At 38.9% G+C, this 16028-nt stretch overlaps 1 protein-coding gene across 1 annotated transcript; it reads left to right on the top strand.

Annotated features, from left to right (window-relative positions):
- The first annotated feature begins 10962 nt into the window (after positions 1 to 10962).
- Positions 10963 to 12353, top strand: LOC121235724 (ethylene-responsive transcription factor 2-like). Its single transcript, XM_041132099.1, has one exon. It carries the CDS (start codon positions 11247 to 11249, stop codon positions 12114 to 12116), a length of 870 nt encoding a protein of 289 aa, XP_040988033.1. The 5' UTR covers positions 10963 to 11246; the 3' UTR covers positions 12117 to 12353.
- The last annotated feature ends 3675 nt before the right edge of the window (positions 12354 to 16028 follow it).

The raw sequence follows: 16028 nt of genomic DNA, 5'->3' as shown, positions 1-16028 counted from the left end.
TGAAGCTCTTAATAAGGAATTTTCTATAAGGGCGTTCTGATCCCCTGTCCCTGATGGTGATGACTATGAAGTGATTCTTTCTCCCAGTGAGGAGGACCATGTAAGGCTAGTGGAGTCCTGGGCCCAGGCTCATCCCAAATTGTGCCTTTCGGATGTGCTTCTAACCCCCAGTAATATTGAAAAGTTCCTGATGGTCCCAAGTTGGGCCCACGTCTCAGGGCTTGAGTTTTTGGGTGCCCCCCAACTGGCGGGCAATTTGAAAAAGAAGAAACGTCCTAGCATAGGCGGGAAGAAGCAAATAAATGTTAAAAATGCTCGTATCTCGCCTAGTTCAGATGAGTCTATTTCATCCAAAAGTGATTCTTTACTTCCCTTGGCGGTGGGCAGAGGTACAAAATTGGTACCTCCCCTTAAAAAATAGAGTGTGGCATCACTTCCGACTGTCAGTAATGTCAAGTTGAGTTCTTCTCGGGAGTTGCCAAGTAAAACCACCTCCCAGGAAGGTGGAAGCACCAAGTTGGCCACTTCTTGGGAGAAACTGAATGTTATGGCCGCCTCTATGGATCCACCACCTCTTTCTCTAGATGATGTCATGTTGCAGGCCGAGGAAGATCTCGACAGTATAATCGTCGTGGAGGCAGCCACTGAAGCTGCTGCGCAGCCCTCGATGGCTCCGACTGATGATTTTCTGCAGCAAGGTGATAATACTCCAGTGGAAGAGGATATTCTTATTTTGAATCTCGTCCTTCTTACAATGCCCCCCTTCCACTTCTGCGAGCATCTCGCCCTTTGAAGCTTCTATGCCTCTACTGACTTTGCTCCTGCCAATCATTTTTGTGCCCTCCGATGTTCCTTCGGATCTTCCTCGGTTGGAGGGGGCGACTTCGGGTGGGGTTACTCCAGACTTGCCCTTTGTGTTTCCAGCCCTCTCCCTTGTTAGTGGCAGCAGGGTTTCAATTCATTAACCACTGTTCAATGTTTCTCCTCAAGGAAGTGGCAAGCCATCTTTGACAGCTCTTGAGGAGAATCTTGGGATTGATCAGGTTGTACCCTGCAAGGATGAAACTGGTGAGATAGGAAAGGCCAAAAATTGCTCGTGTCCTCCTATTGATCCAAATGTTAGTGATCCTTTTGTCTATTCCAACTGAAGTTGCTTTTCTTCAGGGGGATTTCGCTACTGCTTCCTCACCGGCTGTCAACTTGAGAAGTTCCTCAAGTTCTCACTTGGTAGTCTCCCCGGCATCCCTACACACTCGTCGAGGAGAGGTCATCAATGCCTTTGTTCAACAGCTTCGTAGTGTTTTTGCACCGATATTCCCTCTGTTTATGTTCTCCTTACGCTGGTATTCCCTCTGGTATTATTTTTTTTTACAGACTTGATCGCCTGGCTGCTTACTTGGTGGATGATAGGATACACTTGGAGGATGAGAAGAACCAACTGGCTGACCAGTTGGCTCAGCTTGAGGCTCAATCCAATTCATCTAATGGCAAGTTTGTTACCCTTCGTGCCCAAGTTGCTTCACTCCGAGAGGAGTTGGCGATTTCAGCTGCGAATTCTCAACACTACTGTCAAGAGGTGGTAGCAATCGGGAAAGAACGGGATGACCTTGCCACTCGCCTAAACCAAGCAGAGGGAGTTGTGCAGGAGAGGGACAACTTAGTTGCTCAGGTAAAGCCTTTTAAGAAGGAATGAGATGAGATGGCTATTCAGGTGGAGCAAGCCTTGAAAGAGTGGGATGGCTTTGCCTCCAGCTTTGATTGAGGAATTCAGCTTAAAAAAGTTGTTAAATCTGCCAAGAAAACGATTTCTATCCTGAAGTGTCGATTGGCCAAGTTGGGCCCTGCCTTGGAGAATTCTCAGAACAACCTTAATCGAGTCCTTCCCCAGTTGGCTGCTGCCCCCAGTATTCGATTACGAGCCTGGGTATTGGTTTTAAGTTAGGTCTAAAACAGCTTCGTGAGCTTCTTTTTCGTGAACCCACAACCAATCTACATACTTTGGATTGGAAGTCTATTCGAGCTAATGAAGTTGCCCTTCATTTCTGTGACTCCCTTGGTCAGGTCGAGATGCCTAATGCTTTTCGCCGCCCATCCTGATGTTTGTTTAGCTTCGAGTTTTCATACCCCCCTCAGCATTTGTTTTTGAAGCTTTGTACATAATTGAACTTCGAAAGCCTTTTTTTTTTCTCTTTGACTTTTTAAGCCATTTTGAGGCGTTTGAACTTTGCTTGTTGGTTGTGAAGTATTTATTACTGCTTATGGGTGACCTGCATCATGATATCAACTCATGTTATTCATACATTATATATTAGCTTTTTGTATTTTACAATTTCGAGCATTACGTCATCTATCAGCGAGAGATTTTCTTGATCTCTTTAACCCTTTAGGGCTAGCGAGAGAGTTCCTCAACCACATCGCTTGCTGGTGAGAAGGTGTTAATGGGATATTTCCTCGATCGTTTTAACCTTTAAATTTTTAGACTTGTGGGAAAGTTCCTTGATCATGTCGCCTTCTGGCGAGAAGGTGTTAACGGGAGATTTCCTCGACCGTTCCTACCTTTAAGTTTTTAGGCTCGTGGGAGAGTTCCTCGACCACGTCGTCTACTGGTGAGAAGGTGTTAACTAGAGATTTCCTCTACCGTTTTAACCTTTAAATTTTTAGGCTCGTGGGAGAGTTCCTTGATCACGTCACCTTCTGGTGAGAAGGTATTAACGGGAGATTTCTTCTACCGTTTTTACCTTTAAGTTTTTAAGCTCATGGGAGAATTTCTCGACCACGTCACCTTATGGCGAGAAGGCGTTATGGAGAGATTTTCTCGACCGTTTTAACCTTTAAGTTGTTAGGCTCATGGGAGAGTTACTCGACCACGTCGTCTACTGGTGAGAAGGTGTTAACGAGAGATTTCCTCTACCGTTTTAACCTTTAAATTTTTAGGCTCGTGGGAGAGTTCCTTGATCACGTCGCCTTATGGCGAGAAGGTGTTAACAAGGGATTTACTCGACCGTTTTAACCCTTAAGTTTTTAGGCTCATGAGAGAGTTCTTCGACCACGTCGCCTTCTGGCGGGTGTTAACTGGAGATTTTCTTGACTGTTTTAACCTTTAAGTTTTTAGGCTAGTGGGAGAGTTCTTCGAACACGTCGCTTTCTGTAGAGGAATCCCTTGTTTTGATTTGTTATAGGATTAAATAAGTAAATCAATGAAACATGAATTTTTGGAACACCATTCTATTATCGGAAATAAACACATAAATTAATGAATCGAAAATTTTATATATGTTTGCCTTAGGCGTAATACTTTCGTAGATGTTCCATGGGTGGGGCAGTGCACGGCCCGTGGTGTCTTTGAGACGGTATGTTCACGACCTATGGTATGCAGTCACGACATAAGGGCCTTCCCATCGAGGGCCCAACTTTCCTTCTTCTCCCGTGGTGATGCCAGTCTTCTTTTGAAATAAGTCGCCGATTTTAAAAGATCTGGGCCTCAGCTTTTTGTTGAAATACTGTTCTGCCTTCCTTTTAGAAGCCACAACTCTAGCTTTTGCATCCATTCTTATTTCCTCCAATAGATCTAAGTTTTCTTCCAATCTTGCCACGTTTGTTTTTGGATAGAAGTTTTCTCTTCTATGGCTCGGTATCTCCACTTCTACAAGCATCATGGCCTCACTTCTATAAACAGGGTGAAAGGTATTTCTCCCATTGAAGCCTTTGGCGTAGTTCTGTAAGCCCATAAGGTTTCTAAGAGTTTGTCGGCCCACACTCCCTTTCTGTCGTCCATCTTCTTTTTCAATATTCTTACGATGGTTTTATTGGTTGCCTCGACTTATCCATTTGCTTGAGGATGACCTGGGAAAGAGTATTTGACTTTGATTCTCAGCTCCGCGCACCATTGGTGATAATGCTTAAAATCGAATTGTCTTCCATTATCAAATATGATACACTAAGGTATCCTGAACCTACATATTACTGCCTTCCACAAGAACTTTGTCACACTTTGGACAGTTATGGTAGTCATCGCCTCAGCCTCTGCCCACTTTGTAAAGTAATCAATGGCTACAATGATGAACTTAGTTCCTCCTATGTTAGGGGGCATAGGGCCTACCAAGTCTACTCCCCATTGGGTGAATGGCCATGGAGACATTATGGATCGCAACTTTTCAGGAGGTGCACCTGGGATTCGTGCGTGAACTGGCATTGGACACACTTTTTTTCGAACTCCTTCGCATATTTGAGTGCGTTTGACCAATTGTATCATATCCTTACAATCTTTACAGCGAGTGATCGTCCTCCTGATGACTCTCATAAATCCCATCGTGAATTTCTTTCATCACGTACTCTGCTTCTTTCTTTGTTATACATCGCAATAATGGGTTTGAAAAACTTTGCCTATAGAGCACTCCGTCGACTATGGTAAACCTCGTTGCCCTGCTTTTTAACTTTCTCGCTTCTTCTCGAGATGAGGGGAGATCACCTGTCTCCAAATACTTTTTTATATCATCCGCCCATCCTTGCGTACTTTCTCTGATCTGCAAGCTTTCTTCTCCTATTGTTGTACTAGCCATCATTCGTAATTCAACCTTCCATGGTAATGCTTCTTCTTGTTTTTCTGAAGCTGCACGCACCAATCGGTTAGCTTTCAAAATTGTCTCCTTGAGGTATCTTCTTGATTCAAAAGAATTTGAAACCTTTGTGGTGCTCCTAACTTGGTGAAGGTACTTTATTAGCTTGGATCCCCTCGCCAAATACTCCCCTGTGATTTGCCCGACTACTACCTGTGAATCGGCTTTCATCTCGACTTCTTCACCTCCTAATACCCTTGTGACCGCCACACCGGTGAGTACTACTTCATACTCAGCTTCGTTGTTTGTCACTTTGAACTCCAATCATACTGCATGGTACGACTCTTTCCCATCACTCATTACTATGTACACACTGACTCCTCCACCTGCTCGGCAGGCTGATCCATCTACATACACTTGACATAGATTTTTCTCAGGTAGTTTATGGTCTTCTTCTCTGAAATTTGAAAATTCTACTACAAAATCAGCTAGTATCTATCCTTTCACAGCACTTTTTGGCATGTAGCTGATATCATACTTACTTAGTTTAATTAACCATTTGACCAATCGTCTAGAGGTGTTTGGTTTCTGCAACACCTTTTGTAGGGGTGATGAAGTGATTACCTTTATTGGATGGGTTTGAAAATAAGGCCATAATCACCTTGCTGCTACTACTACAGCGTAGGCAACCAACTCAACCTTTGGATACCTAGCCTCTGCTCCTCTCAACGCACTGCTTATGTAATACACCGGCTTTTGCTCCTTCCCCTCCTCTCGTCGCGCACTTTGGCTATTCCTCTTGGTCGACGCACCTCACTCACCTGTTGGGAACTTCATTTTTAGATGATAGGTGGAGGTAATGGCCTTTAACGCATTCAACGCGGGTCGCCCAATGATCGCATTATATGCCAATCGAGTTCTCACTACTAAAAGCTCAGTCATCGCCGTGACGACATTAGGATCTGTGCCTACAGATATTGGTAACATAATGGACCCCATTGGTTATACCGTATCTCCAATGAGCCCTTTCAACGTAGTTGATGCTAGTTTCAACTGTTTTTGTTGATTTCCCTTTTGCTAAAAGCATATCAGAACAAGATATCCGCCGAACTTCCATTGTCAATCAATATCTTCTTGGTGATAAAATTTGCCACCAACATTGTTACCACCAAAGCATCATCATGGGGATATATAATCCCTCGACAATCTTTCTTGTCAAAAGATATTGTGGGGGATACTTGTACTCGGGGTTTTTTGATGGGCCTCTCTACATTATAGACTTCTTCATATCTTGGCCACCTTGCATAGGCCTTTCTTCCTGAGGAAGTTGGGCCACCTTTTGCATATCGCCTGGAGGTAGGTTTCTTTGGTTTTCATCTGCTCTTGTTCTTTGGTCCCTAGGTTCATTTGACCTCCTCTCCCTTTTTGGTGATTCTTGTCGCCTATGGCTCTTACTTCTTCATTTTTTGTGCTCATTCTTTCATTCGCTTGTTCGCCATGGTGGGGGTGATGTTCTGGGCAATCAATCGTTCCAACTCACCACTGTTCCTTATTTCTTCTACTTTTCATTTCAAGTTGTAGCAATCCTCCATTTTGTGTCCCCTTGTTTTGTCATAAGTGTAGAACTTCTCGGTTTATTGTTCGTTATTGTTAATTGGTTCTTCTTCCTTTTTTTCTTCTAAATAGTGTAGATAACCGCCACTATGCCTTCTTAAATTACCATCCCGCCTTGACTCTTGTTGGTCTCTCTTCGCCTTTTGACCTCTATCTCGGTCTTTCCTCTGTCTTCCTTGTGGTTCTCGTTCACTTCTTCTTTCTAGTTGGGTGGTTAAGGCGATCAATGTGCCTTCAGCATTAACAAAATCATCAGCCATGTCCATGAACTCTTATAAGGTGGAAGGGGTTTTTGCCGCCAGCTTGGCCATGAAATGGCTCCTTGGCCAAACACCTCCCAACTGCACTGCTAGCATAATTTTCTCGTCTTGGTCATCAACCATCATTTTCTCTTTATTGAAGCGTGTTAAATATGCTTTCAAACTTTCATCCTCCTGCTGCTTGACAATCAACAAGTACTTTCTACTCACCATGAACTGGGTCAAAAACTATCGGCTCAATTCTTCAAAACTTTCTATGGAGTTTGGTTGTAGTGCACCAAACCACCCTCTCACCGATCCCTTTAGAGTCAAAGGGAAAGCTCTACACGTAATTTCCTTGGGAAATTAGTGAAGCGTCATATGAGTTTGAAAGTCTCAAGGTGCTCCATGGGATCTTTCGAGCTATCGTATAGGTCCATCGACGGGATTTTAAATTTCTCGAGCAGAGGCATCGTCATGATTTCCGTAGAAAATGGTAGATTTGTGCCGGACAGCAACTGATCAGCCAAAGAGCACATTCCTATCTTCTTGGCCATCTCCTCATATTTATCCATTAAGCTACGTATGTCGTGTTGCAGTTTTTTCGCTTCCTCGTTCTTTTGATGGCCTTTTCCAGCACTATTTACCTCCATCTCTACCCTGTCGGCCTAACTGGATGTCACATCCTCTCCTGACGGCCCATTTCGTGACTTAAGAATCTCATTTTCTTTACACAGTGAATCCACCTCTATGGAAAGCGTCTTTATCATCTCCTCCATTTCTGCAAGTTTCTCCTACATGTTTTGTGAAGTTTCTTCCTGATCTCTAGTTGCCTGAGACCAAGTACTGATGGGCATGTAAAAAGCACGTAAAGTGTGATACTTAACAAATTCCATAGACGACACCAACTATTATGGACATGTTTCATAGCTACCACCTTACGATCACCTGCAACTAAAGAGTCGAGAGAACGGGGGTTCGAGGGGATGCCTTCAATGCCTAAATCAAGGTGATAATAATAATAACAATAATTCGATCCCTTTACTTACCTAGGTTTTTCTTTTATATAGAGCTCCATGGGTTATCTTTGTTTCCTTATCGGATAGTGGTTATCCTTTATTTGAATTCAAATTTAAGATGAGGCTTCATCTTTTAACAAATTTGAATGATAACCTCTTTTATCTTTTGCCACCGACTGGATAGTTATCCAATCGATATTGGCCATGGGTTGGGTTCCCTTGGTATTGGGTTGGGCTTCTCGGTAATGACACAGACTTTGGTCACAAGTAAGGGCCCAAGTCCGCCTTAGGGGCTAATCGGTCGGGATGCCCTCTCCAATTTCCATACCTAAAGTTCAAAAACTTATCTAAATAAATTTATATGATTTTCTTTTATCATTTTATAAAGGAAATAGACAAAAAGTGGCAAGCTAGCAACCTCGTGGTGTAGTTGTGCTACGAGTTGATTTTTTTTTCAATTTGTAAATAATTAAATAAATATTTTAAAAATGATTTATTATATTATTTTTCAAAAAAATTTCACATCCAAACATAATTTTGTAATCCACCTCACCACTGTTTTAAAACATTATTGTAAAGGGATAATCCTTCCCCCTCTTTCTACAGGCCCAAACAACAAGCCCATGAGAGACCTTGAGAAAAAAGAGAGGTTCGGGAAAGCCCAACTTGACCCAACAATCCTCCTATAAGAGAAGCCATTGGGCCTCTGCAGGGAGCCCGAACCATAAGCAAAACCAATCCGAGAAGCAACCATCGTGTGAGAAAAATGAACGATAGGGACAGATGGGACTCGCCACCCTGACACATACCAGTAAAGCCTGGCCCTCGGGAACCTGTATAGGTAGGTGGGCGAGAGATGCGGAGGAACCTCGATATCCTAACAATAGGTATAGAGAGACTCGGCAATAAACATTCCCAGGCAGAAATTCAGTCAAGAAGACACGCTGCATTAATAGCGCCGCTCCACGGACTCTACGCCACATTAATGGCGCCACCCCAGGTGCTACGCCGCATTTAAGTAATATGACCAAACAACAGTTGAGGGGACATGAGCCCTATAAGACAAGGTATGGGGTGTCCCCACCCGAAAACATTTTATAAAAGCCGACCTCTAGGTACGAAGAAGCCTCTTGGACTTCTCTAAACTCTCATACAAACTACTAAGGAGATATACTAACTTAAGCATTGTAGACTCCCCGGCCTCCACCAAGGCCTCCCTCTCTATGTTTTCTTAAATGTATAGGTGCGAGTACCAAATCCTGAGTTGCAGGAACCCAGTCCAAAGGTGTATGAAACACGATGTTAACAATTATCAAGCAATCATTTTCAATAGTTTTTAGAAGTTTTTATCACTCTTCATAAATCATCTTACACTATTAGATCGGATTTAAAAAAAAAAAAAAAAAGGTCAAGAACCAAACAAGGGTCTCCTATCCCATTTGACAATCAGATTCTGCAACCAATAACCATAAAAAAAAAATATATATATATTTCTTTTCATTTTATTTACAAAATATAAATTCCTATTTTGTAAATAAAATGTCATTTCAGTTTGAGAAAATTTAGGAAATGCAAAAAATTGAAAGAATTATTATTTTTTAATAAATAGTTATTAAATTTAGCTTTCGAATGTGTGCTCTCTCTAATATATGCTCAAGAGAGATTACTATATCAAGGATAATGATACACATATAATTCTTTTATAATTATTTTACTACTCACTTCAAATCAATCAATGTAATTGTATCACATCATAAAAAATTATTATTAATTTTACATAATTATCATTATTTTAAATAGAATTATAAATTATAAAATAATTATAAACTAGTCCTAAGTTTATCATTTTTCATATATGAAAGATTAGCTTAAAGCATCAATATATTGGCAAGCTCTTGTACAAAAAGTATGTGATCAAGTGCACCTGTACTTCACATATCATGTGAATTTTATGTCTTTTTGTCCTTTCTTAGAAGGAAAAATAAGAAACACAACTTAAGCAAAGCACGTAGAAAAATGTAATGAAAGGACAAAGACAAGATCAGATCGGACATCCATTTAATTTGGTAGTGTGTATGTTATGTTGCCTAAAATTATTGTGTTTCAATTTTGTATTGAGAGACAGGTGAGAAGACTCGGATCATCCAAGAGGAGCCACTCTCGTCCTTGGTGGGAACTGTGACTGTGACGGACAGAGAGTGACCCATCTTCCTTGAAGGCACCTAAATAGAAAAAATACAAAATAAAAAATAGAAAGAGTGCGCGCAATGTGTCCGTGTGTGCGTGGGGCATACCCACACACATATCCTAACGAGGACATTGACTTTATGGGACCTTTATCCCAAAAGCAAATATCTGAACTTATGTCTACAAGCAATGTATCCGTGACTGCTTGGAAAACATGTCCTTTCCGTTTTCCTCGCCTTGCCTACCCATTCCAAAATTTTCAACAAAATATTATTTAATTTATTGAATTTAAATCCATTTAAAATCAAACGAAATTCAGATAAATTAAAAAATGATAATATATACAAGTTTCATTCCCCTTTTATGTTATATATCTCAAAGGATACATAATACTCAAAACTTTATGTGCATAAGCCGATCCCTATTCTGGAATAAGTATAAATCTGCGGCTATAGACAAACTAGAGAGAAAAACGAGGTATAAAACCAACTAATGAGTTCCGCATGACAGCGGCTTCGTTTGAAAGTCAAATTCATCTCAACTCATTATTATAATTTTTTTAAATTTTAATACAAAATATAATAAACAATTCAATTTTTTAGAATTTTAAAATAATAATAATATTAAAAAATAATATTTTAACAATATTTTATCATCTCAACTCAATTCAACTTAACTCACTTCAACATCTAAACGTAAATAGTGAATATCGTGGAGTTACTTTTAAGTCATGGATTCACATTCATTAATTTAGTCCTCATATTCTCAAGAGGCACTTTATGTCTCTTTTTTATTGTACTCTCACACGTCCATATACTTTTCGTTGTTCCCATTTGTTGTGCTTATATTCTGGGACAACTAAACCTTTAATTACTAGTTGTCTTTGTCTATTATCATGCCACCTTATAAAAATAAAAACACAATTTTCAATTAATTACGGAACAAATGGAAAGATGATTGGGTTTTAGCTTCAACCATACCTCGTAAATTCTTGATCACTGAAGTAGATTGGGCATATTGATTTATTTAACTTGATTTATTTTTATTTTATTTAATTATTATTGAATAATAATCCAAGAAAATAAACTGAAAAAATAAAAAGAAAAGAAAAAATAGATTCATCATATTTTTTGAATTTATCATTTAATGTTATATTATAATAAGAAAAAAATAATAAAAATTAAGATGATGATGAATATTAGTCAAAAGAAAGAGAAGAATACGAACAGATAAATGAGACAAAGCGAGGAGCAATATTTTTTGCTGCGGTAAGGCCAATGACGTCTTTGGGTTTGGCGGTGGATATTCTAAAAAATCCCACGGACAACAATTGAATCACGTGTTCAATATCTTTTCCATTCCCTTCCCACTTGCTCTACTCTGAAGCTTCACAGAAACAACATCCCCACCCAAAATTCTTTTTAATATTTTGAAGGGTCTTCCAAATATCCCCCACTTCTCCCCAAGTGCATGAACCTCTTTTCTTATTTATGCGTATATATATATTAACTCCTCAAGAGTTACAGCACCACCCTGAAAAAATATAAATCTTACATCTAATCTCTAGCAAATCCGAAAACCCACTGCACCGGATTTCCCCGTTCGAAGAGTTCAACGGATTTGGATACGAAATGATGTGCGGAAAAAGTAGTGCCGAGTCTGATTTAGCCATTCTCGATTCGATTACCCGTCATTTACTCGGTGAAACAGAGACGACGCGATTCTCTGGAAATACCCCGATGTTCTGTCGGAGCTCCAGTTTTGGTAGCTTGTACCCTTGCCTCTCAGATAACTGGGGCGATTTACCCTTGAAGGAGAACGATTCCGAGGACATGGTAGTGTATGGATTTCTCCGTGATGCCATGAATGTTGGGTGGGTGCCATCACTTGCTCCGGAATCATCCGAGCGCTCCTGCGATTTTGGCTCTCCAGCCAACGGTATAAAATCCGAGCCGGAAATCTTCACTCCCGTAAAATCTGAGCCCGAATGTTTCCCCATGGCGGTGGTGAACAGGTTGCCGGAAAGCTCGGCTGTTCAGGTGTCAGTTCCACCGCAGAAGGAGGCGGCGCCGTTGGTGGTACCGACGAAGGGAAAGCATTACAGGGGTGTGAGGCAACGGCCTTGGGGGAAGTTCGCCGCCGAGATTAGGGACCCGGCGAAGAACGGCGCACGGGTTTGGCTCGGAACGTTCGAGACGGCGGAGGACGCCGCGCTGGCATATGACCGAGCCGCGTACCGGATGCGAGGGTCCAGAGCCTTGCTCAACTTCCCTCTTCGGGTCAACTCAGGCGAGCCCGAGCCGGTGAGGGTAACGTCGAAGCGATCGTCGCCGGAGCCTTCTTCCTCGTTGTCTTCTGTGGATAGTGTGTCGCCGAAGCGGCGAAAGAAGCCTGACGGGTCGGTGGATCGGGCTAAACCCGGACTGACTTTGGCGGAGGGATTACAAGTTGGGCATCAAGTGGCATCGTGTGCACGTGGTGATCAAATACTGGTTAGTTAAAGCTTACGGACAGTGGAAGATGCACTTCGAGGCTCATTGTAATTATTACATCTGAGATAATATTCTTAGGATAAATCACAAGCAATTTGGGTGTTACCATAATTTTTGGATGTGTTATCTCAAAAATTTTGGATGTGTTTGGAGAAAATTTGAAAATATCAAAAAAGAAATCTATAATGTGTAAGAGAAAGATGAAACAGTTGCTTGATTTTGTGAATACAAGATTGCTTTTAATTATTTTTGGGCAGTTTAATGATGATAGCATCTGAGTAGTTTTTCACGTGTCGTTGCATGTTTTTCTTTTGGGCGTTAAGATTTACTACATTCGCACGTGCTCTTTTATTTGCATTTTGCACCAATATTTTTTTTCATAAAAAAATTATTATTTTTCGTTATTTTATTACTATCTTTTAAATGTGATATCAAAATAAATAATAAATAAATAAACAATTTCTCCAAAATTAGATAGAATACTGCTAAAGTCACGACAGATTCTCCCGCTAGAGTTTACAGATTTGTGTTTTTTTTTTTAAGTTGTGATTAAGAAAGTGTTTTAAAATAATATTATAATTTTTTTAAAAATATATATTTAAAAAAATTAAAAAATATATGCAAAAAAAGAAAAAGAAATACCTTAGCGGCAGTATAGGACCACTCTCAGTGGCCCTAACCCTCCTCTATTAGATAATATCAACTGACAGCACATGATAAATGAAGTAAAGATATTACAATACTTTCAATTATTTGATTTGGTGTCATGAGATATTTAGGCGTAAATATTAAGTTGAATGAAAGTTGAAAGTTAAATATAATATTATTTTTTAATATTATTATTATTTTAAAATTTAAAAAAATTAAATTATTTATTATATTTTATATAAAAGTTTAAAAAAATTGTAATGATTAGATGAACTAGAATAAAATATTTTTTATATCCAAACTGGAGAATAAAGATATTATTTATATTTTTAATTTGACATCAAATAATGAAAAAAAACTAAATAATAACAAACAAATTTATAATAATTTGATGTCACCTCGGCTAATAATGAATAATATTAATCTTTTATTATTATCGATTAATCAAGCATTTGAAAGTTAAACTTGCTAGCAGTAATAATAATTAATGAATTATTTTATTATCAAATCAATGCATAAAAATACATCATCCATATAATTTAAATGATAAAATTTGATTTTTAAAATTTATTTTTTAAATCATATTATGCCATGTAAGATTTTACGAAGTGTAGGATTTCATAATTCAATTAATTTCCTATTAGAAATGTCATATGCATATTCAAATCTGTCTTGTCCCCATCATAATGTGTAGGAGTTGATTTGTCAAGTCGAGATAGAAAATATGTGAATAGAATAAGAAATCTCATTCAAGCTGATAGAGCAATGCTTAAAAAGGACAGGATTTTAAGAGTCTAAACCCCAACTCGTCGTTTTTCACATTTTTCTTTAATATATAATACTGATCTTTTCCCACACATGGAAAAAGAGGAGAAGTTGACAGGCACTAGAACTGAAAGAAAATAATATATATATATATATATATAAAAAAAAAAAATTAATGTAAAGAAAGGTAATCTTATCTAAACATGTGACCTCTGCAATTGGTTGCTCCTCACATCCGAGGGTGACCTCTTTAGGTGGCATGGAACTTGGACCTCCCTCCAACTTTATAATTGGAGCATGCCTATGTTTCATGTCCTCGGTCCCATTTCTACGGTATCATTCCTTTTTACTACAGCAAATACCACAAAGTGCCCTTCCAATTTACTAAAACATCCGATATATATTTAATTTCTTCTTTTGAATAATTTAAATGTTTTGTATAAGATTAATCTTCCTTGGAATAAATACTTATTTAAAAGTATATATTTTAAAATTTATCTTTTAAATCAAAATATTTCATATGGATGGTGTATGATGTAGAGCAATGACACTTCTTTAAATAGATATTTCCTCTGAACTTTAAAGTATGTATTTCTTTGGATTTTGGCTTCTTTGCAACAACCGAAAGATTGCAAGAGAAAATCAAGGAGATCAAAGTCTATTTAGACATTCCTAATGCCTTTTGGTACAAAGAGAATGTGACACCTCATCGCTCGTGTGAAGGTCCTGACAAGGTTCTGTGGTGCCAAGGGTGCCAGCTAAATGGTCAACACCTACAGTTTGGTTGGGAATCAGCGTGCCTCATCTAAATGGAAGTGCACGTGTTGGATACATATATAAATTCACAATAGAAAAGAAAGTGGTTTAGTCAGTAAGATAAACCTTATAGTACCAGAAGTCTTAAACACATCATAGAAATAGTTTTTGACATTCCTCATAAACATTAACTTAGAAATATATACAACTCAGGTAGTTAGTTCATCACCAAATAGGCGACAAACCAAATACAAGTGGTTGCCCCATGGCAAGTACTAGGTACAACTCAAAATGATGCATAGTTCCTATGATAGAGACAAGCCTCTGTGGTTTCGCTCTTCTTCCTAGGGCATCACTCCTGGTTCTAAATCTGCATCAAAATCTATGGTTATGAGGATGAAACTATAGGTAGGTTAGACAGCTATGATAAAGACTATTGATGAGAGATAATGCTTATGAAGATGCAATGGAAAATTTCATGTAAATAGGAAAGACACACATACATATGCTTGGCGAGAAATTACCCCCTCACTTTTTTTTTTTTTTTTTTTTTTTTTTTTTTTTTGTATAGAAAGTTTGAACTTTATTGCAAAGAGGTACTAAAGACCTCAAATTTGAGTACAAGATAATTGATCAACATAAATAATATGTTCAATAAAAGTAGGAACAAAATGCCATAATAGCTGCATTTGTGAAGTAGTCCATGCATGTCTGGCCAGATGATGTGCTGCAGCATTTGAGAGACGACCACAATGCTGAATCTTACAATTCCCAAAGCCCTGTAATAATCTTTTGATTTCAGTAATAAATGTTCGCATAGCTGTAAAGAAATCTACTTCACTATTAACTTCCTCAACCAAATGTTTGCAATCACTTTCAATCACAAGGTTTTAGATGCCAATGTTTAGATAAAATTGCAATCCCCTCAAAATAGTAGTAGCTTCCACAATTTCTGGTTCAAGAAATTTCTCTTCCCCTCTACTTAGAGCCATGATAACATACTCGTAGGAATTTCTAAGGATTGCCCCAATACCAATTTTATTTTGTTCAAAGAACAAGGCTCCATCACAATTAAGCTTAAACCAATCAGTTGGTGGAGGAGACCACCTATAAGTCATGTTTTTGGAAGTACCATGATTCTACAACCTAGTAGTTTGCATGCACTTCTTTGAAAAAACAAAATCCATAACTTGCAAGGGTGGCAAATTAATGTGCTCTTGGATCATCTTGTTTCTTCTATGCTAGAAACCCCAAGCCATCAGAATAAAATCAGATAAGTCCTCTGTTGATCCCTATTAAAATAGTTGCATTGCAGTAGCCATAAAGGAAGTAAATTGATTCATCTATTGAAAGTTAGAAAACTTTCTCACCTAGTATTCATGAATGGAAGGATAGAAAAATAATGCATGAGCTAAATCTTCTCGACTGTGTGCACAAAAACAGCAAGCTCCATCCACATATACATACATATATACATACATACATATATATTTAAGCACGGCAAGGAATCAACCTCTCTCTAGTAGACCAAATCCATAACTTTGTATTTGTTCCAGAGGTACAAGTTTCATTACACCGATGCTCATAGATATTTGTCACACAGACATTCGTCGTCTGATGGGAAAATAGGGGATGAGCCATTCCACCGTCGAACTTGGGAAAATCCCTTCTACTGGACCCCAACGCAAGTTGACTCTCCCATAAAGATTAGATGTTGCACTAGAAAAATGTCTACCCAGCCAACCTACTCGA

This window comes from Juglans microcarpa x Juglans regia, chromosome 6D (genome assembly GCF_004785595.1).
Source record: "Juglans microcarpa x Juglans regia isolate MS1-56 chromosome 6D, Jm3101_v1.0, whole genome shotgun sequence".
Classification (NCBI taxonomy): domain Eukaryota; kingdom Viridiplantae; phylum Streptophyta; class Magnoliopsida; order Fagales; family Juglandaceae; genus Juglans; species Juglans microcarpa x Juglans regia.
This window is presented reverse-complemented; position numbering and strand designations above follow the sequence as displayed.

What these genes read in the sequence shown, in the direction of transcription:
- LOC121235724 (XM_041132099.1), top strand. Translation starts at nt 11,247, where the DNA reads ATGATGTGCGGAAAAAGTAGTGCCGAGTCTGATTTAGCCATTCTCGAT.